Source organism: Puma concolor, chromosome A1 (assembly GCF_028749965.1).
Source record: "Puma concolor isolate L17-30 chromosome A1, mPumCon1.1.hap2, whole genome shotgun sequence".
Taxonomy (NCBI): domain Eukaryota; kingdom Metazoa; phylum Chordata; class Mammalia; order Carnivora; family Felidae; genus Puma; species Puma concolor.
This window is the reverse complement of record NC_141667.1, coordinates 230521993-230540254: the sequence shown is the minus strand read 5'-3', so window position 1 is coordinate 230540254 and position 18262 is coordinate 230521993. Positions and strand designations below refer to the sequence as shown.

At 34.1% G+C, this 18262-nt stretch overlaps 1 protein-coding gene across 5 annotated transcripts in view; it reads left to right on the top strand.

Moving 5' to 3' along the window:
- The window catches only part of PDS5B (PDS5 cohesin associated factor B), a 194950-nt gene that overhangs the window by 77115 nt on the left and 99573 nt on the right, over window positions 1-18262 (top strand). For all 5 annotated transcript variants that reach the window (XM_025923648.2, XM_086713920.1, XM_086713929.1 and 2 more), the window contains exons 7-10: window positions 4776-4856; window positions 12052-12192; window positions 14038-14153; window positions 17033-17127. In XM_025923648.2, the coding sequence (XP_025779433.1) occupies window positions 4776-4856; window positions 12052-12192; window positions 14038-14153; window positions 17033-17127 (433 nt within the window). The remainder of the gene's footprint in view (window positions 1-4775; window positions 4857-12051; window positions 12193-14037; window positions 14154-17032; window positions 17128-18262) is intronic.

The window sequence follows — 18262 nt, the reverse complement described above, 5'->3', positions numbered from 1 at the left end:
ATGAGATTGAATGGCTTAATGGAGAGTCAGTGAGTGATCTAATCCTGGTGGTGGTGGGGAGTATAGAGCTACTGATTAACATCAGACTTGAAGTATTCATATTAAAATTTTCAGGATTAGAGTAAAAGAAAGAATTACAATAAATGTAAATGGTCTAAATTTGCTACTTAGACTGTCATACTGGATTGAAAATAATGGGGGGGGGTGGTGTTGTGCATCTGGGTGGCTTAGTCAGTTAAGTGTCTGACTCTTGATTTCAACTCAGGTCATGATGTCATGGTCCTGAGATGGAGTCCTGTGTTGGACTCCATGCCGGTTGCAGGGTCTGCCTAAGATTCTCCTCTCTGCCCTTCCTCCACTATCTCTTGTGCATGTCTCTCACAAAATAGGAATAATAATAATAATAATAATAATACAGTTGGTCAAAGAGATAAGAACAAAAGTACTGTCACAAAAAAGTCAAAAGCTTATAAAAGGATGGAAAAAAGACTTGCCAGGCATATATTAACTGAAAGAAAACTGAAACAAGTTGTACTAATATCAGATGTAATAGTCATTACTGGGTAAAGAAGGGATTTGTACAATGATAAAACATTTAGTTCTCAGGAAGATATTCAAAGTTGCATGTATGTAGGCTCAAATATATAGAGTATAAACTGAAAGAATTACAAAGAGAAAGAAACAAATTCACCACTTGGTGGCTTATCTCAACAGTTTTCCCAATGATTATAAAGTTTGTGGGAATTTTGAAGATTTGAAACAAACAAGTTTATAGCAACCATGATTAACATGTCAAAAGAATAAATCATAATGGTTGGGGTTTTGTACATAGCAGAGCTGCTCCCTCGCTGTGATCTGTTGAAAGTCAGCCCTCAAGACAAGGGCTTGGTGGGGTGGGGGTGGGGGGGCAAGAAAGAAAGAAAACAAAAAATTAAAAACAAAACAAAAACAAAAAAATAAATGATGGCAATTCTGAAATATTTAGAAATGATAATTAAAATGATACATATTAAAACTTGTAGGATACAGCTTAAATTTTTTTTTTAATTTTTTAAATGTTTATCTTTGAGAGAGAGAGAGACAGAGACAGAGCACTAGCAGAGAATGGGCAGAGAGAGAGAGGGAGGCACAGAGTCTGAAGCAGCCTCTAGGCTCTGAGCTGTCAACACAGAGCCTGACGTGGGCCCGAACCCTCAAACTGTGAGATCATGACCTGAGCTGAAGTTGGATGCTCAACCAGCTGAGCCACCCAGGCGCCCTGAATGTTTTTTAAATCTAATTTTATTAGCCAAGTGTCCAATTCAGGAAGTTTATAAAAATAATCAGATTATACACCGTATACAAGGAAGAAAACAAGTACAGAAATTAAAGACATAGAAAATACAGTACATTTCACACAAACTCAAAGCTGGCAGTTTGAAAAATGTATTAAATAGGCAAATCCATGGTAAGTTGAATCAGAAAAAAAGAGATGGTATCAATATATGGTTTTGGAATGAAATGGGGAACAACAGACATTAAAAAGCTAAAAAGACAGTTCTATGAACAATATTTTATGGTAATATATTTGAAATTAGGTAAAAGAATTTCCTAGAAAATATAACTTGCCAGAGAAAATTTTAAATAACCTTTAACCAGTAAAAGAAATAGAATTCGTTTTAAAAATTGTATCCATAAAATGAACAAAATCCCTTCCTCCCAAACAACAGTGGCAGCAATAATAAAAGTAACAGCAGCGGAACACAAACCAACCACAAAAGAACTTAAACTGAACGTCAGGAGATAACTCCTAATCATTTAAGTAGCATACAATTCAAATGTCAAGTACACCTTTCTAGATTATAGAAAAGGAAGAAATGCTCCACAGTTCACTTTATGAGTGGAATATAATCTTCATAGAGAAAGTAGACAAAGCCAAGCAAGTTAGAAGAGTCATAGGCTAATTTAGTCTAAAGTTGTAATCATATCACATAAATTCAATATAAAATAATAACATTTGGAACGGTGTAAACTATTTATAATGAGCAAATTGGCTTTATTTTAGGAATATAAGAATGGATAAACATTAGAGAATCTTAGAGACTAAGATATTTGTGTAAATTAACAGATCAAAGAAAAAAGTATCAGTAGATGTAGAAAAAGACAGTTTGATAAAATTCAGTGTAACTTATGATAAAAACCTTTTAGCAAAGTGATAAGGATATGACCCACAGAAGACTCAATGATAGAGAACAAACTAAGGGTTGATGGAGGGAGGTGAGTGGGAGATGGCCTAGGTGTCTGTATTAAGTAGGTCACTTGTCATGAGCACTGGGTGTTGTATGTAAGTGATGAATCATTGAATTCTACTTCTGAAACCAATATTGCACTTCATGTTAAGTAAAATATAAAAAATAAATTTTAAAAGTGGTAAGAATATGTATGATACTGTACATATGGTACATGCTGAAGAATTTTCTTTGGAGTTAGGAACACTTATTTACTCAGGAAAAAGGGAACTGTGCCATTTCTAATCTGCATCAATTAAGTGTCTTTAGTGGAGTAAAATGAGATAAATAAAAGATAAAAGGATTAAAAAGAAATAAACTGAAATTGTTTGCAGATAATATGACTGCCTGTGTAGAAAACACAAAACAGTGTATAGATAACTTTCTAAAACAAATAAAATTCTGCAAGGTTGCTAGATATAAGATCAATATATTAAAGGCTGTTGGTATAATTTTATAAATTTGTAGCTTTAACAAAGACTTGAGCTGTTTAGAAATTTCACAAAAATGTGGACAATTATGCTGAAAATCATTGTAATTCAGGAAAAAGTATAAAAGAAGACTTAGATATTCTGCATGATTTGTTATGTTTATGGGTGGGAAACTCAGTATCATCATGATTCCAGTTTTATGCATACTAATAGATAATCCAGTCAAAACAGAAAGTTTGAATGTGTGTTGTGTGTGTGGGGGGGTAATTTGACTAACTGATTCTAAAATTCACATTGAAGAGTAAATGGCCCATAATAACTAATTTTGAAGAATAGAATAGTGGGGACTTACTCTACCACCTAGTATTAAGACACTGTTTCCATATCCCTTTGACTATAATCAGGCAGTAGTAGGCAACGGGACATATGGAAGTAATGGAGAGTTTACAAATAGATGCATAGTTACGTAGAAACTTCAAAGTGTGGGTATTATAGGTCATTGAAGGGAATATGTACTGTTTATTTAATGATTGGTTTTAGGACAATTGAAAATCCATATGGGAAATAATTACTTAATACCATACATAAAAGTAGGAGGTAGAATAAAGATACAAATCTGAAAAACAAATCTTTAAATTTTTATTTGAAAATATAAAGCAACATCTTAACCTCATTGTAGAAGAAATTTTTTTAAGAAAGATACAGTGAGCACAAGCCAAATAGGAAAGTATTGATAGATTTGGTTACATTAAGTTTAAAAACTTCCCTATGCTCTAAGATACTATAAACATTGTGAAAAGACAAGTGTAGACTAAGATATGTTATACATAAAGTTGACAAAGTTTTAGTGTGTAGAATTTTAGAGAAACTCTACAAATAAATAAGGACAAAACAGCCCATTTAAAAAATGGCAGCGATAGAATTTACAGAAAATGTCTAATATGCACAAAGAAGCATGTACAAGACATACAGTTTAAAGTCTATGAATAGGAGAATGAGTAAATAAGCTGTAGTGTATTATGTAGTAAAATACCTAACGGCATTTAGAAATAGGGGCACCTGGGTGGCGCAGTCGGTTAAGCGTCCGACTTCAGCCAGGTCACGATCTCGCGGTCCGGGAGTTCGAGCCCCGCGTCAGGCTCTGGGCTGATGGCTCGGAGCCTGGAGCCTGTTTCCGATTCTGTGTCTCCCTCTCTCTCTGCCCCTCCCCCGTTCATGCTCTGTCTCTCTCTGTCCAAAAAAAAATAAATAAAATGTTAAAAAAAAAAAAAAAAAAGAAATGAAAGAAGTAATTCAGTAGAAGCATCAATAGATGTAAATCTAAAAATAAGCTGAATGTGAGTTTTAGGATATCTACAGTGTACCTGTTTTCTGTAGGATGTTTAAACTGGACTAGCAATTTTCTTTCAGATCTTTGGTCTTGATTGTTTCTGTCATTGCCAGGATCTCTTAGAAACATGTTTTCTTAAGATGTTTTTTTCTTCTGCCTTTTTTCTTTTCATATTTTACTGTTTGTTTTGTTTGCTGTATCCTTGGCCTCAACTGTGGTCTGAGATGTCCTTGAGTAAGTTTGCTGTCCCATAGGTGCCCCAAACTCTTTTGTCTTTCCCCACCTATGGGCCCCCTATTCCTGTTCACATTAGAACCCAGCTCATTTTCTTATGACGTGTTCTTCTGGACCTGAGGTAAAACAGCCTGTGTTTGTACTCCCCTGAACTGATTTGACTTCGGGACTAGATGTAGAATGACTATCTCCTCTCCCAACTAATAAAAATTTGTTGACCGTTTCTGTGTGGTTTACTTCATGCTGTGAATGAAATAGGAAGAGAATGTAATTTTCCTTTCTTGGAAGGGATCTTATGATCTAGTAGACTAGTCAGTCTTAAAAGAAGAAAAATGTCTTTGCCTTCTCTTTTATTTGAATTGAGTTTTAGATGGTCTTCTCATTTATGTACTCAGGAGCAGCTTTTTGAATAAAGGTAATATTTTGTTTTTCATAATTAGAGATATATAATATATATAATACAATATAATATATATAATATATAATATAGGTTTTTTTTTTTATGTTTTTCAGAATTTAAACAAACAAGCCTATGATTTGGCAAAGGCTTTACTGAAGAGGACAGCTCAAGCTATTGAACCGTATATTACCAATGTAAGTTTTTCTTGTAATTGGTTGTCAGAAGGATTAGCCAAAATTTTAAAGATAGCTAGAGGCAAAATTTTGGCAAGTAATATTACATATTTTTAAATTTCATGTTGTTTTAATTATTAAATAATATATTTTCTTTATCCTTCTTATTTAAAATTATTCTTGGTTAATATTTTATGGGTGGTTAGCTCCCCTCTTGTTTGTTCATTCATTTACTTCTTTCAAGTTGCCTAGAACTAGAACATCTTTAATTTTGGTTAGGAAGATATACTTTTTATTTCTAATATTACAAGTAGAGCTAAATGTTAGATAAAATATATAGAACTTCTCATTATTCAGGGAAGTTAGAGCTTTTTGAAGATTAAATTGATTGTACAAGAAGTAAATATGAACTAATACCAAGACCTTAAAGTTGAAGGCACATATTAATGGCAGCGATTTGGTACAGGTGCCTATCTTGCTATTCCTGGGGTAGATTTAAAATACAACTACCTTTTTTGAAAAAGAGGAGGAATTGAGATGAAATGAGCCCTTTCAGTATCATCCCAAATCTGCTTGACCGTCTTGTAGCTGTTTTCAGAAGAAATGTATTTTAGCTAATAGGTTATTGTAAGTTTTATTTTTCTCTCCTTAGTACGCTTGAGTTGCACCACTCTGGATACATTCTGTGTGAATGGTGCCTCCTGGAACAAATCTAGAACACAGTGTTAGTGTTGGCCTCTGGAATTTATGTAGCAGTTCTCTCTACTTTCCACGTTCACTTACCTCCAAATATGTAAATGTTATAAATCAGTCTTCTTGAAAAGAGTGAGAAAGTCATTTATAATCACTTATGTATTTAATTTTCCTGAAGTTTATTGAAGGGGCATATTTCCTATAGTATATAAAAATTGAAGTCTATATATAAAATACATGATGAAAAAATGTGCTTTGAATAGTAACACACTTTATAAAATAGTATCTTGGTAAATCTCAGTTTTTGTTTCTGACTTCCTTATAGCCTTAAATAATTCTAAGCACATGATGATTTGGAAAAATGTATTTGATTTGTAAGGAAATTGTTTTGGAGGGTGAATTTTCACAGTTTGGACAATCAAATTGTGTAATCTATCTTAATAGCTCGAAATTGGCAGAGAATTCTAAATAATGATATCTGCAGGTTTTGTGAGTCTTGGGTGTTGGCTGGAGTAAATTGGTTGGATTGAGTGGGTTGAGTTTTGTTTTGTTTTGTTTTGTTTTTTTTTTCATTATTGACCTAGTGGCATTTGAAGTGTTTAGACCCAGACTTATGCTCTGTGATTAATTAGCCTTCCCTTTTCCTTTGATTCGAGTGAATCTGAATGACTATCTCCGTGGCCCTTTAGATATACTAGGTGAGCTCCTCCTGGTGGTCATTTATTTAAACTGATATTGCCAACCCAGATGTTTCCTAGGGGAACACATATTTTTTTGGTGCCTTTTTTCTGGTTCATTATACTATTGTCTCAACATATGTATGTGTTTGAAAATACTTATAATTAGAGCTAAAAGAAAAAGGACCAGAGAAATACTTTTAGCAATCTCAGGTAAATCAAGGTAAAAACATTTCCTTATCACTAATACCTTATATTAATTTTTTGTTCTTAGTAGTTCTTGCCTGCAGAAGTAGAACTGCCCTCTTGTATCTTTATCAGAAGCTGGAGGAGGAGAGGCACAATATTAGTAGAATGGTCTGAGCAGACTTTCAATTGTATGTTTATTCCCAATACTTTGTTCATTGTTTTATCTCATTTTCTTGTTCTTTGCTTTATTTGAGGATTAGCTAAGAAGTCATTGAGAATTGCTTTTTTTCCCTCTTTTAATCTTATACATCTTATTTTTCTACCTCAAACCTATACAGTTAACATTTAAAATTACTTTCTAGTGAACTTAATTGTTTTGTAGTAGGATGAAATGAATTACATTATTAAAATAATTCTCAGCCTTTTTGGACTTGTACATGTAGTAGCCATTATTCATTTATCTTTCTAGTGGAGAATTAGCAAGCAAAAAGAGAGGTAGGATACTGAGGTAATAATAACCCCATTTCTATCTCTTTTTTGCTTATGTTGTTTTCACTATCATGGATATCCTATAGACACATTCAAGTTCTTAATAATTAGTGATTCTTAGATATATAGAACTTGAATGACTGTGGTGGTGTAGATTATTTTTTAAATATAAAATTTGTCAATTGACAACTCAAAACAAACCAAAAAGGATTAAATAATTTTTAAAAAGGTAAAACAGTATCAAAAACAAAAAATACAGGGTACACTGTACAGTAACAAATCAAAAAATTTTCTGCATGGATCACTTCTTGGTAATTTTAGTTTTCATTAGGACGTTTTAATTACAAGTTTCAAGTTGCTTAATCTTGCTAGCCTCAGTATTTGCATCTGTAAGATGGGGTTAATAAAATGCTTGGAGTGATTGTAGAGAATGTGTTGTTTAATGTGAAAGCACTTTCGTAAGTAAAATTGACCATTAAACTTAAGGTAGAATTTCTTGCTGACCTTTAACTTACCCATACTCCTTTCATTAGGAGGCAGTTGTTACAAAATAAATTTGTAGTGGGAAAATCAGTTACCCGTTTATAAATAAAGGCTAATGTATTTTGGAAGGAAATACTTTAATCAAACCTCTATCTGCCTCTTCCACTATAAGTCCTTATGGAGAACATGGATTGTTTTACTTATATTATAGTACCTGCTGCATATTATTCATTTGCTAAATGTGTATTGGGCACCTACTCTGTCAGGCACTATGGCAAGCTCTTCCTATACAGTAGAGAAGACTGACTTGGCCCTTGCCTTTATGGAGATTATAAATGTTAAATCATTGTTATTGATGACATTTATAAGAAGTTAACCCAGGGAGTGATTTTTTGTTTTTTTTAATTTTCAAGTGAGTTTTCTCCATACTGATGAAGACGACAATTAGATCATGTGACAAGGTGGCCAGATTGGAAAGGATTATTGTGTTTTTGTTAAGGAAAGGTTACATTTACTGTTTTTAAACAGGAGAAAATTTGTGAATGAAAACAAAGCCATTTTATTTTCAGCCTGAATGAGAATTTAACCTCAGAGGTCATGAAATTCTTTTCCCACAATATTGATAAACCAGGACAACAAACAAGTTACTTTAAAAACGAGTAAAGAAAGAATAGTAAAATAGAATGTGTTCTCCCCCCCCCCCCCCCGCCCCATCATGGATACTTAATTTGTGCAGTCTCACAGACATAACAAACTTCATTTAAGAATAACCTGAACAGTATGGAGCCTGCTTGGGATTCTCTTTCTCTCCTTTCTCTCTGACCCTCCCCCTGCTTGCATGCTCTGTCTCTCTTCCTCTCTCTCAAAGTAGTTAAATAAACTTAAAAAAAGATGAACCTGAGTTAGGGACACCTGGGTGACTCAGTTGGTTAAGTGTTCGAATCTTGATTTTGGCTCAGGTCATGATCTGACCATCATTGAGTTGGGTCCCCATGTTGGGCTCTGCACTGGGTGTAGAGCCTGCTTGGGATAATCCCACCACCACCCCTCCCCCCCCACCCCAGCCATTGCTCCTCCCCAGCTCATGCACATGCCTGCTGTCTCGCTCTCTCTCAATACCTGACTTAAAGTAAGCAAAAAAGACCTAGAAATGTGAGGTCTTGAACTTGGTACTATCCATATAGAAAACCTATTTAAGCCAGGTTGTGTTGACTGTAACTGAGAGAAGAGATCAGGGCTTATGTGTTATAAAAAATCCTTAAACTACTTCTTCAAGGAGACAGAATATCCTGTTGAGAATCTGTGGTATATTCTCTGGCTTAATTTCTTACAAATTTGGAAGACTTTAAATAGAAAGGAACTGGACCATTATGCTATGTATCTTTACCAGTTTTGGTAGTAATATGGTAAATGATCTGAATGTGGAAACCACTTATAGCTGGTTCCTTATAGGAATAAAGTTGTTCAAATTTGGATTTTCAGTGTGTGTGTGTTGTGTACTTTTAATTGGATTTTCAGTAGTGCTGTAAACCTTGTACATATGCACACACATTTCATCAGAATATAAAAGAAGACAAAAAAGATTAGAAAGAGGTTGTTTTGCTGAGAGCTTTCCCCCAAGGTCAGGAACACGACTGGGATGTCTGCTCTTGCCACTGTTATTCAACGTAGTGTTGGAAGTCTTAGCCTCAGCAGTCAGATAACACAAAGGAATAAAAGGCATTCAGATTGGCAAGGCAAAGTCAAACTTTCACTGTTCTCAGGTGACATGATACTCTATATGGAAAACCCAAAAGATTCCACCAAAAAGCTGCTGGAACTGATCCATGCATTCAGCAGAGTTGCAAAATATAAAATCAATGCACAGAAATCGGTTGCATTCCTATACACCAATAATGAAACAACAGAAAGAGAAATCAAGGAATCGATCCCATTTACGGTTGCACCAAAAACCATGAAATAACCTAGAAATAAACCTAACCAAAGAGGTGAAAAATCTATATACTGAAAACTATAGAAAGCTTATGAAAGAAATTGAAGACACAAAAAAAGTGGAAAAATATTCCATGCTCCTGGATTAGAAGAACAAATATTGTAAAAATGTCGATACTACCCAAAGTAATCTACATATTCAATGCAATCCCTATCAAAATAACACCAGCATTCTTCACAAAGCTAGAACAAGCAATCCTAAAATTTAATGGAACCAGAAAAGACCCTGAATAGCCAAAACAATCCTGAAAAAGAAAACCAAAGCAGGAGACATCACAATCCCAGACTTCAAGATGTATTACAAAGCTGTAATCATCAAGACAGTATGGTACTGGCACAAAAACAATCAGTGGAACAGAATAGGGAACGCAGAAATGGAGCCACAAATGTAAGGCCAACTAATCTTTGACAAAGCAGGAAAGAATATCCAATGGAAAAAAGACAGTCTCTTCAGCAAGTGGTGCTGGGAAAACTGGACAGCGACATGCAGAAGAATGAACCTGCACCACTTTCTTACACCATACCCAAAAATAAACTCAAAGTGGATGAAAGACCTAAACGTAAGACAGGAAGCCATCAAAATCCTGGAGGAGAAAGCAGGCAGAAACCTCTTTGATCTTGGCCTCAGCAACTTCTTACTCAACACGTCTTTGGAGGCAAGGGAAACAAACGCAAAAATGAACTCTTAGGACCTCATCAAAATAAAAAGCTTCTGGGGGCGCCTGGGTGGCGCAGTCGGTTAAGCGTCCGACTTCAGCCAGGTCACGATCTCGCGGTCCGTGGGTTCGAGCCCCGCGTCAGGCTCTGGGCTGATGGCTCAGAGCCTGGAGCCTGTTTCCGATTCTGTGTCTCCCTCTCTCTCTGCCCCTCCCCCGTTCATGCTCTGTCTCTCTCTGTCCCAAAAATAAATAAACGTTGAAAAAAAATTTAAAAAAAAAAAAAATAAAAAAAAAAAAAAATAAAAAGCTTCTGTACAGTGAAGGAAATAATCAGAAAAGCCAAAAGGCGATCGATGGAGTGGGAGAATATATTTGCAAATGACATAACAGATGAAGGATTAGTATCCAAAATCTATAAAGAACTTACAACACCCCAAAAACAATCCAGTGCAGAAATGGGCAAAAGACACAAATAGACACTTCTTCAAGAAGACATCCAATCCACATGACGGACTGACACATGAAAAAATGCTCAACATCACTCATCATCAGGGAAATACAAATTAAAACCACAATGAGATACCACCTCACACCTGTCAGAATGACTAAAATTAACAACTCCAGCAACAACAGATACTGGTGAGGATGTGGAGAAAGAGGATCTCTTTTCCACTGCTGGTAGGAATGCAAACTGATGCAGCCACTCTGGAAACAGTATGGAGGTTCCTCAAAAAATTAAAAATAGAACTACCCTACAACCTAGCAATTGCACTACTAGGTATTTATCCAAGGGATACAGGTGTGCTATTTCAAAGGGGTAGTGTACCCCAGTGTTTGTAGCAGTGCTGTTGACAATAGCCAAAGTATGGAAAGAGCCCAAATGTCCATTGATAGATGAATGGATAAAGATGTGATATATACACATACATACATACAATGGAGTATTACTCAGCAATAAAAAAAAAAATGAACTCTTGCCATTTGCAACTACATAGTTGGAACTAGAGGGTATTATGCTAAGCAAAATTAGAGAAAGACAAATATCATATGAGTTTACTTATATGAAGACTTTAAGATACAAAACAAATGAACATTGGGGAAGGGAAGCAAAAATAAGAACAGGGAGGGGGACAAAACATAAGAGACTCATAAACAGAACATAGAGTTGCTGGAGGGGTTTTGAGGGGGATGGGCTAAATGGGTAAGGAGCATTAAGGAAGACACTTGCTGGGATGAGCACTGGGTGTTACATGTAGGGGATGAATCACTGGAATCTACTCCTGAAATCATTGTTGCACTATATGCTAACTAACTTGGATGTAAATTAAAAAATAAATACAAAGGAAAAAAGAGGTTGTTTGGGTGCACCTGGGTGGTTAAGCACCCAACTTTGGCTCAGGTCATGATCTCACAGTATGTGGATTCAAGCCCCACGTCGGGCTCTGTGCTGACAGCTCAGAGCCTGGGGCCTAGTTCAGATTCTGTGTCTCCCTCTCTGTCTGCCCTTGTTCCGCTTGCGCTCTTTCTCTCAAAAGTAAACAGAAAAAAAGAGGTTGTTTTGCATTATAAATATAAAATTGTATGTTTTAAAAATGGAATTGGCTCCTTCTGTGAAGATACAAGGCTTTTTCTTCAGTGTTCTTGTCTTCCATACATGCCAAGGTGATGTGATCTCTTGACTTTAAGAAATTTACCTAGTAGGGAAATTAAGACATGTACACAAATATAACTGTATTACAACTTAAAATATAGTATGTACCATAATGAAAAATAAAGTACATATGGTAGGTAGAGTGTTGATTGATAAGCTAATTGATAAATTAGTACAAGTTATCTTTTGTTGTGTACAAGGTGAATTTCATGTACAAGGTGAACTAGCCTGTAGTTTCCTACCTACTGTTAGAAAATGTTTTGATAAACCTAGTTTGATTTTGTATAAAATAATAATAAATTTAATTGAATAATAATGAAGATTTTAGAAAATTCATTTTGTCTATGCCATTTCAATTAATGATAAATTTTCTTTCTCAAAAGTTTTTTAATCAGGTTCTGATGCTTGGGAAAACATCTATCAGCGATTTGTCAGAGCATGTCTTTGACTTAATTTTGGAGCTCTATAATATTGATAGTCATTTGCTGCTCTCAGTTTTACCCCAGCTTGAATTTAAATTAAAGGTAACTATTCTAAAAGGGATATGGTCTGTCAGCCACATTAGCAAAGAGCATTATTTGTGGCTCTTTAATTCTTAGGATGGTTTTTAGCTGGATATTACAGATGTTGTGGTATATTACTGTTATTAATTACATGTTGTACCTTACCTGTTTACCTCCAGTGCCCAGGGTGATGCCTAGCAGATAGCAGTTACTTAATGACTTAGGGTAGTATTTTTCTTCAGATATTTTCCAAATGAATTCTAGATTCTGACTGACTTTTCAGATCATAGCTAGACATCAAGCTTGTTTTCAGGCACAGTTTATATTGGTTCCCAAGATCCCTTGATTAGGCAATAAAAATAGTTTAGGGTCTGTTATTCACATGTTGTGAAATATTTTCCTTTTGTGCATATTCTGTTATGCTTATGTTGAAAGCTCCATTACTTTTCTCATAGTTCTCTGGGATCTGTTGGTGGCATATTGCTATCACCTTGACATTAAATTATCCCATCAAATTGAGTTCCATTTGTAGATTTGAGGAATAGTCTTTTCTCTTTCAAATTATTGCAGGAAGATTAAATAAAGCTGGTTATAATGAATAATCTTTGATGAAACCTGATGTACCACCCAGAAAAGTTCTTAAATGATTTCTGTATTACAGTTCTTGTTTCTAAAGATTTTTGTCTCTTTCAAAACAAAAAAAAAAAACAGTTCATATTGGTAGTGTGAGTACCCCACAAAACCAGCAAATGATCATTCTTGTTTTATTCTAGGGTATATTTTTGGTATATTTCTCAAGTGAGCCACTTGATTCACTGGCCTCCCTGCTCTGTTTTTTTCCTCATGTAGTTAGCAATTTTGATGAGGCAGAATGCAGTCATACTTTTAATTTTTGGTTGATATGATTTTCTTTAATAAAAATATTTGATACTATAAGAAATATAAGTAAGGGATTATAATCCCTGCTTTCAGCAAATTCAACATCTAGAAGAGAAAAAAAGTTCAGATTTAATAAGAGGCCAGATATTATAGGTGTCCTAAAAGATACAGACAACATACAATTGAAACAAAGGAAACAACTGCAGAAGCATACAGAGGTAGGAAGATGCTGGGTCAATTTGTGGAACACAGAGGATTATAGTTGGATAGTAACATCCAGTAAGTTTAAATCATCCCTGGCTGCACATTAGAATCTTCACCCTGTGGAGCCTTAATAAACAGATGTCCAGGGATTAAATCAGACCAGTTGATCAGAATTATTGGCAATAAAATCCAGGCAGTTTTGTTTTGTTTTTTGTTTTGTTTTGTTTTGTTTTGTTTTGTTTTGTTTTGTTTTGTTTTGTTTTAGAGCTTTAGAGGTCATTTTAATGTGCCCCAGGGTTGAAAAGTACTTATTTAGAGGAATAGTGAGAGAAATAATAGAGATGAGTTAGGTCATTATTGTGGGAGCTTCTAATGCTAGGCTTAGGCATTGTTTTAAAATTAAAAGAAAAAAAAAGTATACAGTAACATCTGTAGCACCTTGAGTATCAAACAAATAGTTTTTCAAGGATCTGCATAGGTTTGATGTGAGTTAGGTTTTGAATTTGATTGTGAATGGAAATGAGCCTAAATTGTAAGAAGGGCCTCTAACGTTTAGTCAGACTTTGGTATGTATTTTCATGTAGGGAGTTATTGCTTTAATGAGATGATGAGATCATTTAAGAGAACATTTAATTTTTTGAAAAGTTTGAGCATTTTTGTGTATAAGTTTTCATTTGGAGTTCATGAAAGTTTTTGTGGAATTGAGAGATGAGGAAAATCATGGGAAAATTGTCATGAACATATCTACCTGATAGTTTTAAAGCTGTCTGTGTTTTGTTTTAGAGCAATGATAATGAGGAACGCCTACAAGTTGTTAAACTACTGGCAAAAATGTTTGGGGCAAAGGATTCAGAATTGGCTTCTCAAAACAAACCACTCTGGCAGTGTTACTTGGGCAGGTATATGACTTTGGTGTCCTGTTTAAAAGTAATATATGTTTATATCTACTTTACATTATTTTAAAACACCCGTATTTAATATTTTTCTGAACTATTAAAAATTAAAGGTTTTATATTTTGAGATTTTTTTTTTTAATATATGTTGACATGTTTGAATGTTGGTAGTGATTGGCCATATTTACAGTTGCCCTTCTTTTCATCTTATTTTGCCCTTAATTTTTGAAAGATGATACATTAATTTTTTTACTTTTATTTTTTTTAAAGATAATACGTTTATAAAGCTATCTCAAGGGGCACTTAGGTGGCTCCTAGGTTAAGCGTCTAACTTCGGCTCAGGTCATGATCTCAAGGTTTTTGGATTCGAGTCCCGCATCATGCTCTATGCTGACAGCTCGGAGCCTGGAGCCTGCTTCAGATTCTGTCTCCCTCTCTCTGCACCCCCCCATCAAAAATAAATAAATATTAAAAAATTTAAAAAGCTATCTCAAAAGGTATTATAGTCATGAAATTAAAATGTGTTATTATTACATAGCAGTGATTCATTCCAACTGGAAGTAAATCATGAGACATTTGTAAAGACAAGGATATCCACAGAATGAAGAAATAAGTGATATGCATGTTCTTCCTCCTAACCTCCATTGTACATTTCTCATTTAAAGAAAATGATAACCTGAATTCCATGTATGCTTTTAATTTCCACAAACCTGAGATTGGTTGCAAAATTTTGAGTGTGTTTGTAGATTTCTCTTTTCTATGAGAAGAGTTCATTTCATTACATTTCTAAAAGTATCCCTGACCTTGAATATGTTAAAACCACCTCTCAAGTGCCTGGCTGAAATGTACTTTGGCCCTGAAGTTAAAGGAGAACCCCTCCCACCCCCACCCCTGTCCCCAAATTTTTCTCATAACAAATAATGCAATTAAGTCATAAATAGGATTTTAAAAGTCTTGTTCTTTTTTTTTTTTGTATTGAAATATTTGTTATAACCACTTTTCTGTCCCCTCTTAATACTAGAACTGTCGATGATGATGATAAATTTAATCTCTTTTGGCCTTATTTTTCTAATTTTTTAAATGAGGTAGAAGGTTTTATAAATTCTTAAGTGCTAAATTCATAATGTGATTTCCTGCCTCTTATGTAGCTCAGTACTATTTGACAAGGTGCATTAAATAAATAAATTTTAGCCCATTGTAATTTTGAGTTTGATTTCTAGACTTTTTCCCCTTAAACAACAATGGAAAGTTCTTGGGTAGTAGAGCAAAATATTTTATACGTTTAATTATACCAGTCAACTTAAAGTCCACTTAATGTGGTAAAACAAAAATACAGTTTTTACTTACAGACATTTAATATATCTTTAAATCAGGACTTGATTTACCCAGACTTTGTGAGATTTTAGAAGGGGAAAAAAAAATCTCGATTAAAATTTATGTCACATTTCCATTACATTGTAATTTTTTCTTTTAATTTTAATGGCCTAAAATTGAAACTCACTGATTCTTACCAAGTTTAAGGACCTAGACTATTTTTTTAAAGAGGTCTTATATTTATTTGTAATGGTTAAATAGCACATGTTTCATTGAAAAATGGTAAAGTATATAAGGATGGAGTACTTGGATTCAAAACACTCTGGAAACTTTACATGAGATCATAGACTGGATGTTAAAACTTTTTTGAGTGTACTTCATAGAGCATTTTTTTTTCCTAATAATAAGCTTTTATGAATAATTTGGTGCTCATTTTGAAGACCTCTTTCCCACCCCCTTTAAAATACTGAATTTGTTTCTTACAGTATAGGGTGATAACATGATTTGGAAACCTTTTGGTGATACAGAATTAAGACATATGAAAATACTGAGTGGAAAATTCTTGCTTTACTTTGATGTTCTTGTTGATACTAGACAAGATTTTTTAAGAAACATCACTGTTTTGCATTCCAGGATGAACCAATGCATATAGGCTTTCAACATCAATAGTTTAGAGATGACTAGACATCACGTGGTTTATGATGGAGGAACAGGATGCCATCTGTGAAATAGCCTTGCTAAAACAGTGAATCTGAATATTACTGGTGTCTAGATCTAATTGTCAGTTTATAAGATTTAGGAGAGAGGGGAGCCTATTAATTTAAGTCAGAAAAATGTAGCAAAATCTAAACTCTGGAAAAACACTACACACACAATCAAAAGCAGTTACTTCACCAAATAAATTATAAGGAAAAAAATTGATGGAGGAGAAATACAAGATCAAAAGATACTTAAGTGACATCAATAAATGAGTTTTAGTATTTTAGAAATATATACTAAGATACTTCTTCATATAAAAATTGGCTTTAGTATTAGTGGAAATGTGATGGTTAACTGGATAGGAGTAATTTGGGCTCAGTTTTTAGAGTCATGTAAAATAATACGGGGTTTAGTGCAGGGTCTGCCACACTTTTGTGAATGTTCTATATTTAAGAAGGGATACTTTGAGGAAAGGTTTTCTTTCCAGACACAGTTTAGGATTTATATAATGTATCTATGAACTATGTACACACATATGCATATATAAACAGGCATATTTGAAAGTATAATACTTACAGGAAAAATCTTGTCCTTCTAAGTTTTGTGCTTCAGCCAAGCATGTATTGTTTATACATGTTCCTTGAAAGTACATAGTTCAGGAGATTGTGCTGGTTTAATATCGACATTCCAAAGCATTCATAAATATATAGCATATCAAAACTTTGTTGAAAGAGTCTGACTTCCACTTTGAATTACTCTACATAAATTGTTTTTTCTTTTAATTAGAGGAATAAATCTAAATTGAATACAGATTAAACACATATCTGTTTCTCTTATTTTAAAGATCATTCTGTGCCTTTATATTTTTTCAGGTTTAATGACATCCATGTACCAATCCGCCTGGAATGTGTCAAGTTTGCTAGTCACTGTCTCATGAACCATCCTGATTTAGCAAAGGACTTAACAGGTACTATATACCCACAATAGCCAATATTTCTAGATGCTTGTTGGTGAAAAAAATCAGTTTCATATTTATATATATGTATATATATATGTGTGTGTGTGTGTGTGTGTGTATATAACTGATATATATGTGTATATATATATACATATACGTGTGTGTATATATGTGTATATATGTGTGTGTGTGTGTGTATGTGTTTATATATATGTGTGTGTGTGTGTGTATAGGAAAAGTATCCCCCTTTTTGGTTATTGTGTTAAATAAAGACTTTATTTGGTAAAGTCTTCTTTCAGCTCATCATCATGGAAGTTACTCTCTGAAGCCAGAAGCTTGACTCCTTGTGCCGCCTTAGTCTAGAAGCACCTATAAAAAGTCAGTGTTACCAGAGACAGTACTAGTTCTTTAGTTTAAGAACAATTTTAAAGATATTCTAGGCATTTGGATTTGAACAGGTTTTGACTTTGATGTTCTTTACTATTTAACATTTTGAGAACTGAGTTGTGAGTCATTAATTTTTAAGCTTATTAAACTATGCTAAATGGAGGTAACTTTTCTGAAATCTGTAGATTTATAAGGCAGTTTAGAACTTTGCATTTTTGTAGTAATAAGAATATCCTATATCTGACTATTGTTCTTTTATAAAATTTTTTAAAGTTTCTTTATTTTTGAGGTGGGGGAGGGGCAGAGAGAGAAGGAGATAAAATCCCAAACAGGCCCTGTGCTTTCAGTGCAGAGACCCAATGTGGGGCTTGAACTCACGAACCACGAGATCATGTCCTGAGCTGAAGTCCAATCCTTAACTGACTGAGCCACCCAGGTGCCCCAGTTTTTTTAAAATTAGGAAATAGTTCAGAAAATAACAGATGACTATGATAGCCACTATGTCTTTTTTAGAAATGTTAGCATTTTTGCTGTATTTCCTTAAGAGATTAAAAAAAGAAAAGAAATTGTTGATGTAGTTGAAATGCCCCTCATAAATTGTATTCTTCCTGTTTGCAGAGGGTAGCCCACTCCACTAAATTTGGTCTGCATCCTGTTTGTTTTTCTATGTCACATGTGTCCATAAATTATATGCAGTATTGTTATGTGTTTTAAAAATCTTACTGAATTTTGATGGTGTTGAACTTATTTTATATTT